The 12,724-nt window shown below is 50.4% G+C and overlaps 7 protein-coding genes across 7 annotated transcripts; 2 read left to right on the forward strand and 5 right to left on the reverse strand.

Moving 5' to 3' along the window:
- Positions 1–28: 28 nt before the first annotated feature.
- YALI1_C19058g (uncharacterized protein) lies at positions 29–274 on the reverse strand (the record flags this gene model as incomplete). The annotated part of the gene is made up of 2 exons (XM_068282370.1): positions 29–213; positions 259–274. The coding sequence occupies 2 exons, from the start codon at positions 272–274 to the stop codon at positions 29–31; spliced, it is 201 nt and encodes a 66-aa protein (XP_068138471.1).
- Positions 275–1,143: 869 nt separating this feature from the next.
- On the reverse strand, positions 1,144–1,795 carry YALI1_C19072g (uncharacterized protein; the record flags this gene model as incomplete). The annotated part of the gene is made up of 3 exons (XM_068282371.1): positions 1,144–1,631; positions 1,694–1,707; positions 1,752–1,795. 3 exons carry the CDS (start codon positions 1,793–1,795, stop codon positions 1,144–1,146), a joined length of 546 nt encoding a protein of 181 aa, XP_068138472.1.
- A 2,856-nt stretch (positions 1,796–4,651) lies between these two features.
- YALI1_C19105g (uncharacterized protein) lies at positions 4,652–5,203 on the reverse strand (the record flags this gene model as incomplete). Its single annotated transcript, XM_068282372.1, has 2 exons — positions 4,652–4,955; positions 5,001–5,203. 2 exons carry the CDS (start codon positions 5,201–5,203, stop codon positions 4,652–4,654), a joined length of 507 nt encoding a protein of 168 aa, XP_068138473.1.
- Positions 5,204–5,937: 734 nt separating this feature from the next.
- YALI1_C19123g (uncharacterized protein) lies at positions 5,938–6,699 on the reverse strand (the record flags this gene model as incomplete). Its single annotated transcript, XM_068282373.1, has 1 exon — positions 5,938–6,699. The coding sequence occupies one exon, from the start codon at positions 6,697–6,699 to the stop codon at positions 5,938–5,940; it is 762 nt and encodes a 253-aa protein (XP_068138474.1).
- A 2,796-nt stretch (positions 6,700–9,495) lies between these two features.
- YALI1_C19151g (uncharacterized protein) lies at positions 9,496–10,695 on the forward strand (the record flags this gene model as incomplete). Its single annotated transcript, XM_501804.3, has 1 exon — positions 9,496–10,695. The coding sequence occupies one exon, from the start codon at positions 9,496–9,498 to the stop codon at positions 10,693–10,695; it is 1,200 nt and encodes a 399-aa protein (XP_501804.3).
- Positions 10,696–11,007: 312 nt separating this feature from the next.
- On the forward strand, positions 11,008–11,405 carry YALI1_C19166g (uncharacterized protein; the record flags this gene model as incomplete). Its single annotated transcript, XM_068282374.1, has 2 exons — positions 11,008–11,134; positions 11,179–11,405. The coding sequence occupies 2 exons, from the start codon at positions 11,008–11,010 to the stop codon at positions 11,403–11,405; spliced, it is 354 nt and encodes a 117-aa protein (XP_068138475.1).
- A 953-nt stretch (positions 11,406–12,358) lies between these two features.
- On the reverse strand, positions 12,359–12,724 carry YALI1_C19181g (uncharacterized protein; the record flags this gene model as incomplete). The annotated part of the gene is made up of 2 exons (XM_068282375.1): positions 12,359–12,575; positions 12,618–12,724. 2 exons carry the CDS (start codon positions 12,722–12,724, stop codon positions 12,359–12,361), a joined length of 324 nt encoding a protein of 107 aa, XP_068138476.1.

The raw sequence follows: 12,724 nt of genomic DNA on the forward strand, positions 1-12,724 counted from the left end.
TTTCAGGTCCGGTTTTATATCCATTTTTTCACTCCCTGAGCTCAAGGTTCGAAGAGTTCCGGAAACGCCATTTACGCAATGAATACCACTGGAAGACGTCTGTAAATAACATAATCGAAGTCCCCTCCGCCTCAGCTTCATCTTGATACCACTTCAGACCGTTTCCAAGCTTTCCGAAAAAGCCTGGAGACGGTGTCGAGTGACTTGAGAGCCCTCATAGGCTGGACGGCAGCCATAACGAGTCTTCAAAAACCCCACTTGCTCTTGCTCCCATGATCACCGCTGCTCGCTCTCAATTGCTCTCTACTCTCTGAGGAGCAATAATATGCAGAACCTGGCGCCGTACGGACATCTACCGGCTGGCCATTCTCGGCCCCAAAACAATCAGCTAATGACGCAATCGAAACGAATTTGGTCGCAAACCAATGCGAAAGGGAACACAAACGGGTGTCCCCTCGAGAAAGGACACCAACGCTTACATAATCCGAATTTTCCCGACTTTGTGAAACATAATTGCTTTTTCAATGCAGCCATCTGGAGAGAAAATCGTGCATTGTGCAGGAGAAAAGAGATGTAGATAGAGCTCGATTAGCGAGGTTACACGCGTCCAACAAGCAACAGGCAACTCTCAGACTTTTCTTGTTGAGTCTTTCTTTTTCCCGTCCATATCAGCCCACAAATTCGAAGGTCTAGGCTTAGCTGGGGCAGATAAAATGTCCAAGAAAAAATGTTATAATGAAAAGCAACACACCGTTGGGAAGTTCACGTGATGGCGATTGATCTGGTAGACTGGGATGTGTTATAGCTGTTTATTTATGTTTTCAACAATGGCTTTTTGTTTGCCGAGGTTCCAGTGAAGATCAAAAAGCAAGGTATTCGGCAGAGATGCGACTTGAGGAGGGGATTCAACTCCACCAAAAACGCGTCTCATCGGCGGCTGGAGATCAAAAGTAAGCAAGTCAGGCCATAATGGGCTTTTCTGTGGTCTGATATTGGTAGGTAGGAGGTTGGGGGGTGGGCCGTGGGGGGCTTCTGGCAGGGTTCCTGAGCGGCTGAATGGCATTCGGCATCTTTCCTAATCTCTCTACAAGCGCTTCAATTTCCAATTCAAAGCCCATTTGAACCTCGGGCATCGACATCTGGTCAACTGAACGCTGCAGAAACCGCTTCGTTGGACAATGAGGATCTGATCAACAAAACGTCTTGGGAGCTGATACAAATGCCGATCTTTTGCTGTGGTTGCACGAATCGTTTCTTCTGTCGACGTGGAACGAGATTCTGGACTTCTCTAGCTCGATAGGGGAGTAAAGTACGAGTACTAGATCTGTATTGAGATTCAGTCAACAGAAAAAGAAGCAAAAAAACAAAAAAACAACAACAGGAAAACAAAGCAACAAAAAAGCAGTTGTATACTCGCACTCGTATAGCCGTATTGCAAGCGATTGAAACGGCCGCCGGAAGAGACCAAGACGAATATTTGCTTCTGTGGTTCAGAAACGCATTTCCATATCCGGGTCGGACTAACAATGGTGCATATTGGTGTTTTCGGACTTGCCCATGAAGCGCGCAAACAACTACCAAGGCGTTATTGGTACCAAAATGATCCCTGGGGCCGGGTGAGCGAGTTGGCACTATTCTTTTGGGGTCCTGGGTCTGTCGATCCCAGCGATATTTGCAATTTTGAAATTTGAACAGATTGAGCTAGACCTCGTCTAAACCGCGGTCGTAGACTCCTCCAACGTTTCTAGCACGGCTCGGATATCTGTAAATAGTCTGATGTTGGTCGCAAGCGCATTCCAGAGCTGTAGGCCCCCTGCTAGGACACGGCACTGGTCTTGTCCACAACAAGACAATACAGGACGACTACCTGTAGGCACCAATGGATAGGGTGGATGGGGACGTGTCAAAGATGGATTCAAAAAGGATCAAAAATTTGGTTCACAATGAGATTGTGTGTGCTTTTCAAACAATAGCTGATCAATTGGTTGAGAGAGGGTTGGAGATTATTTTGGAGACGGTGGTCGTAGACGATGGCAGGTGCCGGTGACTGTAGACGTAGGTGTCGCAGGTATACATGCCGTAACCCCCACTCATCTACCAACCACTCACCCCGCCACCCCACTACAGTACCCCACCAACCCTCCACTGGGTGGCTCATCGGCTGCCAATTCCAGAAGAACCTAGCTCATTGGCAGCGGTCGCGCGACGCTAAGTCCACGATTTTCGCGACGCCCGTAACGTAGTCGTTTGCAGGACTTAGTCGTCTGCTAACTGGCTGGGATGTCGATGCGAGGTGTTCATCGCAGAGTTGGTGTGCTTTTTACACTAAAACGAGTACCCTGTTGGTGATCTAACCACTGGTTGGCAATAGAAATCCTAGACGTCCTAGACAATGGTTGAAGGCCGTCGTGTGCCAGTGGAAGAGCTAGTGAAGAGCGTCTTTAGCGAGTGGCTCTAGTTGACAACTGTTATGGGACTGTTCTGAGACTGCTCTGGGTTCGTCACGCTCAGCTGAACTCTGACTACTGTAGAAGTCGCCAGACGAGATAGGAAGGCTAGACCGAGCAGATACGTTGTGTGTGCCGGAGCCAACACATTCTGAGCAGACTAGTAGCCAGTTCCAAACGCACAGAACAGTCCTCATTCTTGTTACAGATACAGTCTCGTTCTTGTCGCAGAAACAGTCCTCTCCGAAGCCCTCTCTCTCCCTCAAACCGTTCCGCTAGTCATCGCATATTTCACAGCTAAGGACCCCTGACGACTCAACTCCAGACACGCTAACACGGCCCTAACAGCACCCAAACCTCACGCCGCTACCCCGCCGAGTCTCAGGGTAGTCCACAGAGCCGCCAACGCCTAGACGCAACTTTTACCGAGTCTATCTCGTGCATTGACCTACTAGCGCCACTACGGTTGCGACGATATCCTGGGCTGTCGACCGTAGCCCACATTTCCGCCGCTGCCGCCTCTGGGTTCCCAATGTCTAGATGCAACTGTGGCAAAACCGGCTATAAGATCGCTATAATAGCGCGGTTGAGACAAGCGGGAGGGGAAGACACTGTCGGAGGTCCCACGGCTAGTGGAATTTCAGATGGTGGAGCTCCGTGGGACTGGAGAGAAAGCAAGGAGGGGGAAAAAGAAGCAACATGACGTAGCATGTATACAAGAGCGATTTGGCGCGGGGGGAGGGGATTGTGTGAAAGACGCGCGTGCTCCCCTCGGCCGGCCCTTGCAGCGGGAAATGTGCTCCACATGCACTCCACCACCACCACCTCCACTAAAGACGAAGAGGACCCTGCCTAGAAGATATTTTCTGGGGGGCTTCTAAACAGTTTCTAACACTGGTCTGTCGCCGTATGTTACCGCTGTAGGCAATTCCTGGCCCCCCAGGGGCTCCCTGTGTCTTAGTGACTGGTCAGAGACACACTAGAGGTTTGGGGGATTTGGGAGACGTCTAGGAGACGCCTAGGGAGCTGGGGTCTAGTATGTAGCGTGAGAGTGGATGATGGACTCCCAATGTGGTAAAACGGGGTCGAAAAACGGGGTCGCACGGACGTGTGTCGTCTGAACCAGAACCAACTGAGGCCTGGGGACTTGGTCACCAAGTAGGCACTCGCCAGAAGGTCGCCAAAGCGACACAACAGAGTCATTGGTACTCCAATTGCACTCCAATTGGTGCTACTTTTCGCGTACCACCAGCATGCGTCATATTGTCGTATGAGGGGGCTGAGGACGACGCAAACAATGTGGAGTAGATCTATAACTCCAGATCTATAGCACGTGTTGGGCGAGAGACCAGACGAACGCTGGTGAAAGACTGGCGACTTGCAGAAAGACTGGCGGAAAGACTTTTGGCGCAGTCACAAACACCGTCCCGCAAACACAGCCAGCGTCGTATCGTCGCCAGAGTCGTGTCTGGCCTCGAATCCGTCGATGAAACGGCCCTTGTGTCCGAACTCAGACGCGGAGCTTGTCTGCTAGCTTGAGTCAGCCCAGTAATTAGCATCCACTCTACCTCGGAGTCTATGTATTATGGACCAGACTAGCGGTTCCGGTAGCTCCAGTGGCTGGGCAGTAGCTTGGGGCACGCGAATGACTAATGCCGGCGTGTCTCAGTCTCACAACGACCGGGTCCAAGCCCAAGTCCAAATTTCAAGCCCAAAACAAACCTCAAGCTTTTTGGCCACGCGCTAGTGGCGTTGGCGACGACGCAAAGCAGGTCTTATGAGGCATTGAGGTTGTTCGCCGGTCGTCGGCGCACCAGACACAATTAACAGACGCAATTGCGACAAGCAACCGACCAGGCAGACGGCTGCGTGGGCGGTAGCAATCCAGGCACGGAACTGCACGATATACAGTACATGCTGAACTCGCACGCCAACAACGCAACGACCCAGACCAAACCTAACCTACCAGGACAAGGGCGAACTGGCGAGCCAAAGCAATGTAACACGAAACACGACCTCAGACAAAAGAAACGACAAGAACCGACAAGAAGCGACAAGTGACCAACGACGGACAACAACAGACCAACAAGAAAGAGCATTGGCGTGGCACTGGCGTCGCCGCGAGAAATAAGGGCTGGACTGGGCGGAGCGGGGCACAACAGAGCCCCCGGGTGTCACAAACACCAAATCAGCTGCTCCCCCCCCTATCTCCTATCAATCACACCCTTTATCTCCAGATCCGCTGACCGGTTCTGGAAGACGTGTGCGAAATAATATCCGGGAGGCAACCACCAAACACAAACACAAAGACGACGCGAAAAGGAGCCGCTAGAGTCGAGTGAGAGAGATGAGTTGAGTTCAAACACTGAGTTGGACTGAGTTGAGTTCTTCCAACTGAGTTCGGTCGACTTCAGTTGGGTTCGGTTCAGTTGGGTTCGGTTCAGTTGGGTCGGTCCGTTCGACTCCACCAGGTTGGAGGGTGGCTTTTGCACGTGACATGGGCCGACCCTGCCGCCCGTCGCCTATGGCCTCTCTCTGTCGCCCGTCACCTACTGCCTGTCTGTCGCCCGTCGCCTGGCCCTGGTCTGCAAATCTGTCGATCTGACGATCGCAGCTGTTTCATGTGACAATTGGATCCGGCGCGGGCTGCAACGGCCGCGACAGGGGTCATGGTGACAGACAGACAAGACGGAGGCGGAGACCGAGGCCGGGACCAAAAACACCAAGAGGACGGTTCGAGCCGGAGAAACAGCCATTGTGGCGGCAATAGCGGCAATGATGTCGACCGCGGCGACAACCGCCCCAACTCCCCTCAACTACCTCCCCTCCAGACATTTTCCCGGATCAAATAGACTATACAACACGACACGCAAATCCGGCCATGGTGACGATCAGATCCAAGGCCTAGGACAGACGCGCGGGGCGGTCGCAAAGCGGGAGTCACGTGGGCCAAAATTAAAAAAAAAACCCAACACGAAGGGCCGCATCACGTGACTCGCAACTCCCCCCCCAGTTCCTCCGGCCCACTCAAGACACGTGCCCACCCTGGTCTAACTGGAGATGCTAGTGACAGGAACAAGGTTGGAGGTTGAAACGGGGGGGGGGGGGGGGGGAGAAGAAAAAAACCAAGAGGTCGTCACACGCGGAGGGAGAGGTCGGAAACGGGGTCGGAGGCTCGTCCCGCGGGGTGTTCAGGGTCACGAGACCGCACATATGTCTTTTCCGGGTCTTTTGAGGTTCATTTTTCTCCTTCTTTTCCGCCGTTTTGCCGCAAGCCCGTAAGCCGTAAGCCGTTTTTCGCCTTTTTCCCCACCGTTTTTGTCCGCCAACCAAATCCACCCAACTTTAAACTCCGCATGCGTCATAGCGACATGGTTGGAGTCAGATCAGAGTCAGATCAGAGTCAAACACAGAGTCAAATGTGAGTCGGTGGGAGTCAGATGAAGCGGTTGACGGTGTTTGTGATGGGATGATGGGGTCAAGCTGGTGATCAGGTGACGGGGTGACGGGGTGACGGGGTGACGGGATGACGAGGAGACGCTGTCGCAGTGAGTAATCGAGAGCAAGTGTCAATGGCTAGAAGAGGGCAATGTTGGTGGTTGGTGTTGGTGGTTGGAGTCTGTGTTTTGGACACAAGGCCAAACGACACAAGCGGTGAAACGGACACGAGCGGCGAAACGACACAAACGGCGAAACGGACACAAACGGCGAAACGGACACAAACGGCGAAACGGACACAAACGGCGAAACGGACACAAACTACGACCGACGATGTCGGGACGACCATAAAACGACCACAAACCGACCACAAAAAGCCCAACTCTCCACTCCAACTCCAACTCCACTCTTGCGCTCGTCCGTCTGGTCTCTCTTTTGACGTTAGTTTGGTGACCTTGGTGGCAACGTTGAACTTTGCACCAACTTGTCTTTCAGAAGATGGTAGAAACTGACGTCGAAACAGCCAGCCATGACAAGCGCGTGAGACAAAAGCTGTGATCACGTGACCCGGACCAGAAAGGCGTTGCGATCTTTTAGGGGGAGGTGTGGGGGGGGCCCGGAGGTGATTCCAGGTGTGTTTTCTTCTTCTTTTTTTTTTCTTCTTTTTTGGCCACTTTTTCGGCCACTTTTTTGGCCACTTTTTCGGCCACTTTTTCGGCCACTTTTTCGGCCACTTTTTTTGCCTTTTTTTGCCTTTTTTTTTCCGCCTCTTTTTTGCCTCTCTTTTCTCTGGCCCTGGCTCTTCAGCATACATGACATTACCTACAGTATGTGCTGTTGCTGTATGTACGTTTCGACTTCCGGGGCATGCAGTCGGTTGATTGTCTTTTTTCGCTTGTCGTATCGGCAGCTGAAATTAACTTGTGCTGGCGAGTTTATTTTTGCGGTGGAAAAAAGACGGGAAAACAAAGACAAAAAAAAAAAAGACACTAAAAATGGCGGAAAAATACGAGAAATAAACAGACAGCTCTAGCGTGTTCATAGCAACCCAGGCCCCACGCCAATATGTTTGTTTATTTTTGTTTATTTTTGTTGATTTTTTCTCTAACTTTTTTGCTTCATTTTCCCTTGCCCACGCACGGCACCAACCAGCCACAGATATTTTACAGATTCTCACTAGCCCAGATCATCACCACAAGGTCTGGATCTGCGCGTCGCACACTAGCGACGCGTAGCCGGGGGGAGGGAGATGGGAGAAGAAACCAGTCCACGTTTTCTGCCAAAGTCAACCAACACATTGTTTTCACCAGAATTCGTGCCCAAAAGTCGGATCCTGAATTCGGCCTAAATTCCTTCTTTTTGCAGAACGCTTGATTTTTTTTTATTGCCGAATATTCGTTCCCTTCTTCCCTTTTGTTGCTTTTTAATTATTTACCAAATATTTTATTTTGCTGTATTTTATTTTAAATTTATTAAATCTCCACGTTTCTTACAGCCATTTTCTCTGAGTCTACAGCACTGTGTTCATTCGTATTGAGACTGTAGAGTAACGCACGGACCACGAAGCGAAGGGCAAAGATGTACCTTGTGTGGAGGATTGGCGCAACTCCAAAAAACATGTGATGATGCTGCCCCACGCTCAGATCGACACCGCAGTGGTGATTACACGGTGCGTGTGGTGACTACTTGACCAAAGTCGTGGCCACCACATGACCCCTGTCGTCCCACCAAACTCTTCATGTGAGCGCGACAGAGCCGACGTCGCGGCACCACACCAGTCATGTAGTCACCACAGAGCTCATGACACCGTGCAACACAGGCTTTATCGCAACCTCGCAGCCACAATCACATTCGTTATCACCGACACAGACCCTCGTCAGAGATCGTCTTGCAATGATCTACATCGTGGTCCAGGGTGCATAGGGTCGTCCACCTGCTTTTGCTGTGCAATGACATGTGCAGTTGGGTTGAGGTGGAAAAAAAAATGTAAAAAAAAAATGTAAAACAAAAATGGCCGACAAAATCTGACAAAATGATGAAAAAATGAAGAAAAATGTGAAACAAATGCGGGAAAAATTCCGAAAAAATATAACAAAACTCCTTCAAAAAATTTCAAAACCTCCGCCGCTTCGGAATCGACAAAACCACACTTCCTCTCCATCTTCCATCCCCCCGGCATCCCCACACGAGCTTTCGTTCAGGCCCTGGATATTATTTCGCCATCTCGCTTTTAGAACTAGATGGAATAAATAAAGTTTCAACACAATGGCTGTGGAAAAAAAATCGAAAAATTTGCGAATAAGAAAAAAAGAAAAACTCCAAAAAATAGCTGCCAAAACGAAAAGCCCAAGAAAAAGCGCAAAAGAGAAAACCGACCCAAACCAGCCCTGAGCGCACACTACGGAGCCATAATTTCGAGATATTATGGTCGCCCCACAAATATTATTTACGGGGGATTTCCACCGTCCAAAAAGGGGGTTTGGGAAAATAAAGTGGTGGAAAATGAGGCGGAAAATCGGGAAAAATCGGGAAAAATCGGGAAAAGCCGTAAATAACTAGAAGAACATACCACTATACCTTTATGTCGCTCCTTAAACCAATTATACCATCATTTTCCCAAAATTTTCCCCGTTCATCAAACACCAACCTCCGCCATAACCTATCTCTGACCACCGGAAATAAGCGTTCAGAATTAACTTTGGGGTTGCAGATTATGCGGAAATAAAGTCCACTATGTATCTGGGGCAACGGGGCGGTATTTTTTTTGCAGGCTCTATCTGTGTAACTTTATTTCATTCATCGCCTAACACTAATCTTAAGTTGACGCGTCTGGAAATTAAGTTTGAAACGTTCGCGCCTCAAAACTGCACTGTTAAAAATAGACGCTGGTTGGAGGTGAGAGTGCGCCTCAGAGGTTTGCCAGCAACAGTGAGACGGGTGAACTTTCGGCGTTGGAGACCCATAGTCCTAGAGGTTTACCCGAGCCTGGGCAATAATTGTTGCTGTCAGAAACCCCAGCCTCAAATCCTACCCCACTATAGCTAATTTTCGGTGGTAATTAAACTGAGGTCATGAGTTGACTTATCCAGTGTGTCTTTTCCGTCTTTATGCAAAGTTTAGTGGGACGGATGCGGAGATGGGGTTAGGGGAGAGTGGGCGAAGGTCGTGTATTAGGGTTGGGGTTAGGGTTAGGAAGGGGCGAGGGTGCGAGCGGGCTTGGTGAGGGCGAGAGTACGCGTTGGGTGGGTTACGCGTTGGCGGTGGTTTGGGTTGGGAATAGGGTTAGCAGAGTGTGGTGAGGATTTTGATAGCGTCGAAAGTGGTGAATGATTGGTTGAAAATGAGGGAAGAAACGTGTCACGATATAATTGAGGATATGAAAAATGATCTGGGGTTGATTCTGTGGGCAAAAAGTGTTGAAAACACTTACTAAAGTGAGATTTTACCCTCCCGAACGCGTAAAATGAAAAGGCAAAATAAGCTTTTCTTGTTCTGCTACACTCTATTTTAAACTTTGAGGTCCGGCAACAAAGTTGTGCAAGTTGCAATTACATATATACCGTGGTCCCATCCCGACTATGGTGCTTCTTCAGAACCATTTTTCTTCTCAATGACCACCTACGATCTCAACTACGACTACTCCTTTGAGTCTCTGGACTCGTTTGACTACTTGTCCGAGAGCCAGGTGTCGACCGCCGCCACTAGTCCCGGTGTTTATGACTATTCGGGCTTTTATGGAGATCACAAGGCCCATGCTGGAGGTCACAGCGGCGGAGTTGTGGGTCACAACGGCAATGTCGGGGGTCACAGCGGCCACAAGATGCCTCTGTCTCCCGCCACTCCGATGCAGACTCCTCGACAGTCCGAGTACAACCACATGATCACTCCGGCGACCATCATGTCTCGGGCCTATTCGACCTCGTCGACCCCGTTTGTTGGCATGAAGCTCAACTTTGAGACCCCGGTGTCGGAATCTTGTGGCGCTGATTCGCTACTCACTCCCCAGTCCATTTCCATGGACCGATCGCACTCGCTTCCCGAGTCCGGCGTCAACCCGTTCTACGCTCCGTTCGAGCTTAACCAGGACGTGGTTTCCGACGCCGAGAGCGGCAACTCCCCCACCGACTCGTCGTCATCGTCCGAGTCTCTCGTGGAGTCCGCCCTCGCCCCGCCCCTGTTCACAAACCCTTTTTACAAGCCCCAGTCGTTTGTCAAGGGCGAGCAGGGTGATCACGTGTCCGAGCCTTCGCCGGCGCAAGTGACCGAGTCGCCCTCGCATGTGACCCAAATGGAGTCGATGGCATCCATGGCGTCGATGGCTTCAATGTCTCCCTCGCCCTCGCCTCTGGAGGAGAGCATGTCTGCCAAGGCGGCCAAGTTGGCACTTTCGCTGGTCGACGAGTCCAAGAACTCGGCCAACTCAGCAATGCCTGCCAACCAGTCGTTGTTCAAGTCACCCGAGGTCCAGAACCTCTACTCCATCATCCACACCCCGCACACCCCCACTGTGGTGCCGCACAACGGTGTCTTGTCGGTGTCGCCCGAGTTTGAGTTCACCGTGTGCGAGAAGAAGTTTGTGTGCAAGCACTGCGACAAGCGGTTCAAGCGCCACGAGCATCTCAAGCGCCACATGAAGATCCATACCGACGATCGGCCCTTTTGCTGCGATATTGAGGGCTGCGGACGCAAGTTTTCGCGATCCGACAACTTCCGGGCCCATCGACGGACCCACATGAAGAAGGGCGGCCGAAACTCGTTTGTCGAGGGCCTTCAGGACCAGTACACTCATCGACAGAAGCGGCGATGTTAAGTCGAGTCGCGGCTCGACGCGATCATCGACTTCACCCCAACTCCACCTCGATTCCAGCCAGCAATCATGACATTCGCCCACCCCCATTAACACACATGGACGTTACGCAACTAACAAAACTCTCATTCCGTCTTTGACGACCAAAACTGCAGGACAGACTCATTCTACACGCTCATTACCAGCCCCGGAGGCTTATTTATTTCAAGGCATTATTTATTAGAGCAGCGCAAGTCGCAGCCGAAGTTGCCCAGCGGCTTCGTAGTGACTTTGTAGTTAGAACATACGCCATTGTAGAAGATCTAACATCCGTAGATGGTGATTTTTAGATGGGTCCACGAGTTATCGAGGAGGTGTGGTTTTTTATGTTTTTCTTTTCATTTTTCTCATTTTTTTTCTTATCTCGCACCTTTTTTCACCATTTTTATTTTATTCTGTATCTGTCATTTGATGGTCCAAACTGAGATTTTCCAGCCCTACAAGTAGTGGCTTCTGTTCTCTCTGGCCAATTTCTCATCATCTCCTTCTCTTCTGCCAAAACGATTCATGGCGGAACTGTGGGGTGTGACAGTTGGCGATTTTTGGAGATTGGCGTAACAGCTGGGGATATTTGGCTATTTGGGCAACTTTTGAGGAGTTGTACCAACTTATGCCAACCCCGATGTCTTCTGACAACCCGACAATCACCTCATTTCGCCCACATCAATGGTTGAGATCTTCTCGAACTTCTGATCATCCTCCTGCGAAACTAAACTGGTGGCTCTAAAAAGCACACTGTAGTTGAGTTGTTGGGGAACGCCAGCTGGAGTCTGGCAGAGTCGTTTCGGCCTCTTGACATGTGTGTTCTCATCATTTACGCTGATAGTCAACTCCAGCCAAATACCACGAGGTGATCTGCCGATAGACTGAGTACATTGTCCGCGAAAACCATGTGAGCAGCTGCTGTCCGAGTCCACGAGACTCTGGTGTCAAACACGTTGCCAAAGGAAAGGGATGAGACATGGTCCGGGTCTGGGCTCATCGCCACTGGACTACGGTCACTGGAGATCCATTCACTTTGTTCAGCCACCCAAACCCAGCTCATTAAACTCTGTTCAACCAGGCTTAGCAGGTTGAACTAGGCTTAGCCAGTTGAACAGGGCTTGGACTTGGAGCAGGGTCAGGCTAGATCCGAAGCTTTAACCAGGCTCAGCTTTGCCTTCACCAGTTCCAAGGTGGGCGAAATCTGCAGAAAGACCTTGCTGCGAGTCGTAGAGCCGAGTCGAGGGTGAAGTGCGATGTCAGTGGAAATTTCTGAATATTTCGACACATTTCTGAATGCACAACACATTCTCGAAACCTCGACACATTCCCGAGATACCTCGACCTGTAGCTGTCGGTTTGATCTGAGCTTGTCATTTTCCTGTCATTTCATAACAAAAAGTCTAAACTTTGCTCACTAATTTTCTTTAAGTTTGGGGAAATGATCTCCGACGGTAAACAAACATAACGTCAAACCCCAAAATTAACCAAAATTAGCCCCACCAGAAAGCCCACCACAGAGGTCCTTCCCCCTTGCCAAAACCCAATCCAAACCACGTAATATCACTCTCAGAGCGAATCGGAAAATGACATTGTAAAGCTGGCAGTTGGGCGAGTTCAATAGTACCTCCTTCATCGCGATATCTCACCCTTTCACCAAACTGGCGTCTCCATTCTCCACCCCCAGCTGGCACCAACTCTGTCCATCATGGCCATCTGACAGCTGACCGTGAACTGAGACCGAGACTGAGACCTGAGGCTGAGGCTGAGACCCGAGACTGGATCGCGCGGAGTGCCATCGATCTCGATCTCGTCTGCGATCGTGCTGAGTCAAAGTGACACAGAAGCCAGGGTGACACAGACTGAAGGACACAGATAGGACACTGACAGAAGCTCAAGGACACAGATGGAAGCTCAAGTGGCTCAAATAGAGTGGGAAAAAACTGGCACAAACAGATTGGGGGCAAGTGACACAAATAGATTGGGGTGAGGCGTCACAATGGGGACTCAT

The sequence above is a fragment of the Yarrowia lipolytica genome, chromosome 1C (genome assembly GCF_001761485.1).
Source record: "Yarrowia lipolytica chromosome 1C, complete sequence".
NCBI classification, from domain to species: Eukaryota; Fungi; Ascomycota; class Dipodascomycetes; order Dipodascales; genus Yarrowia; species Yarrowia lipolytica.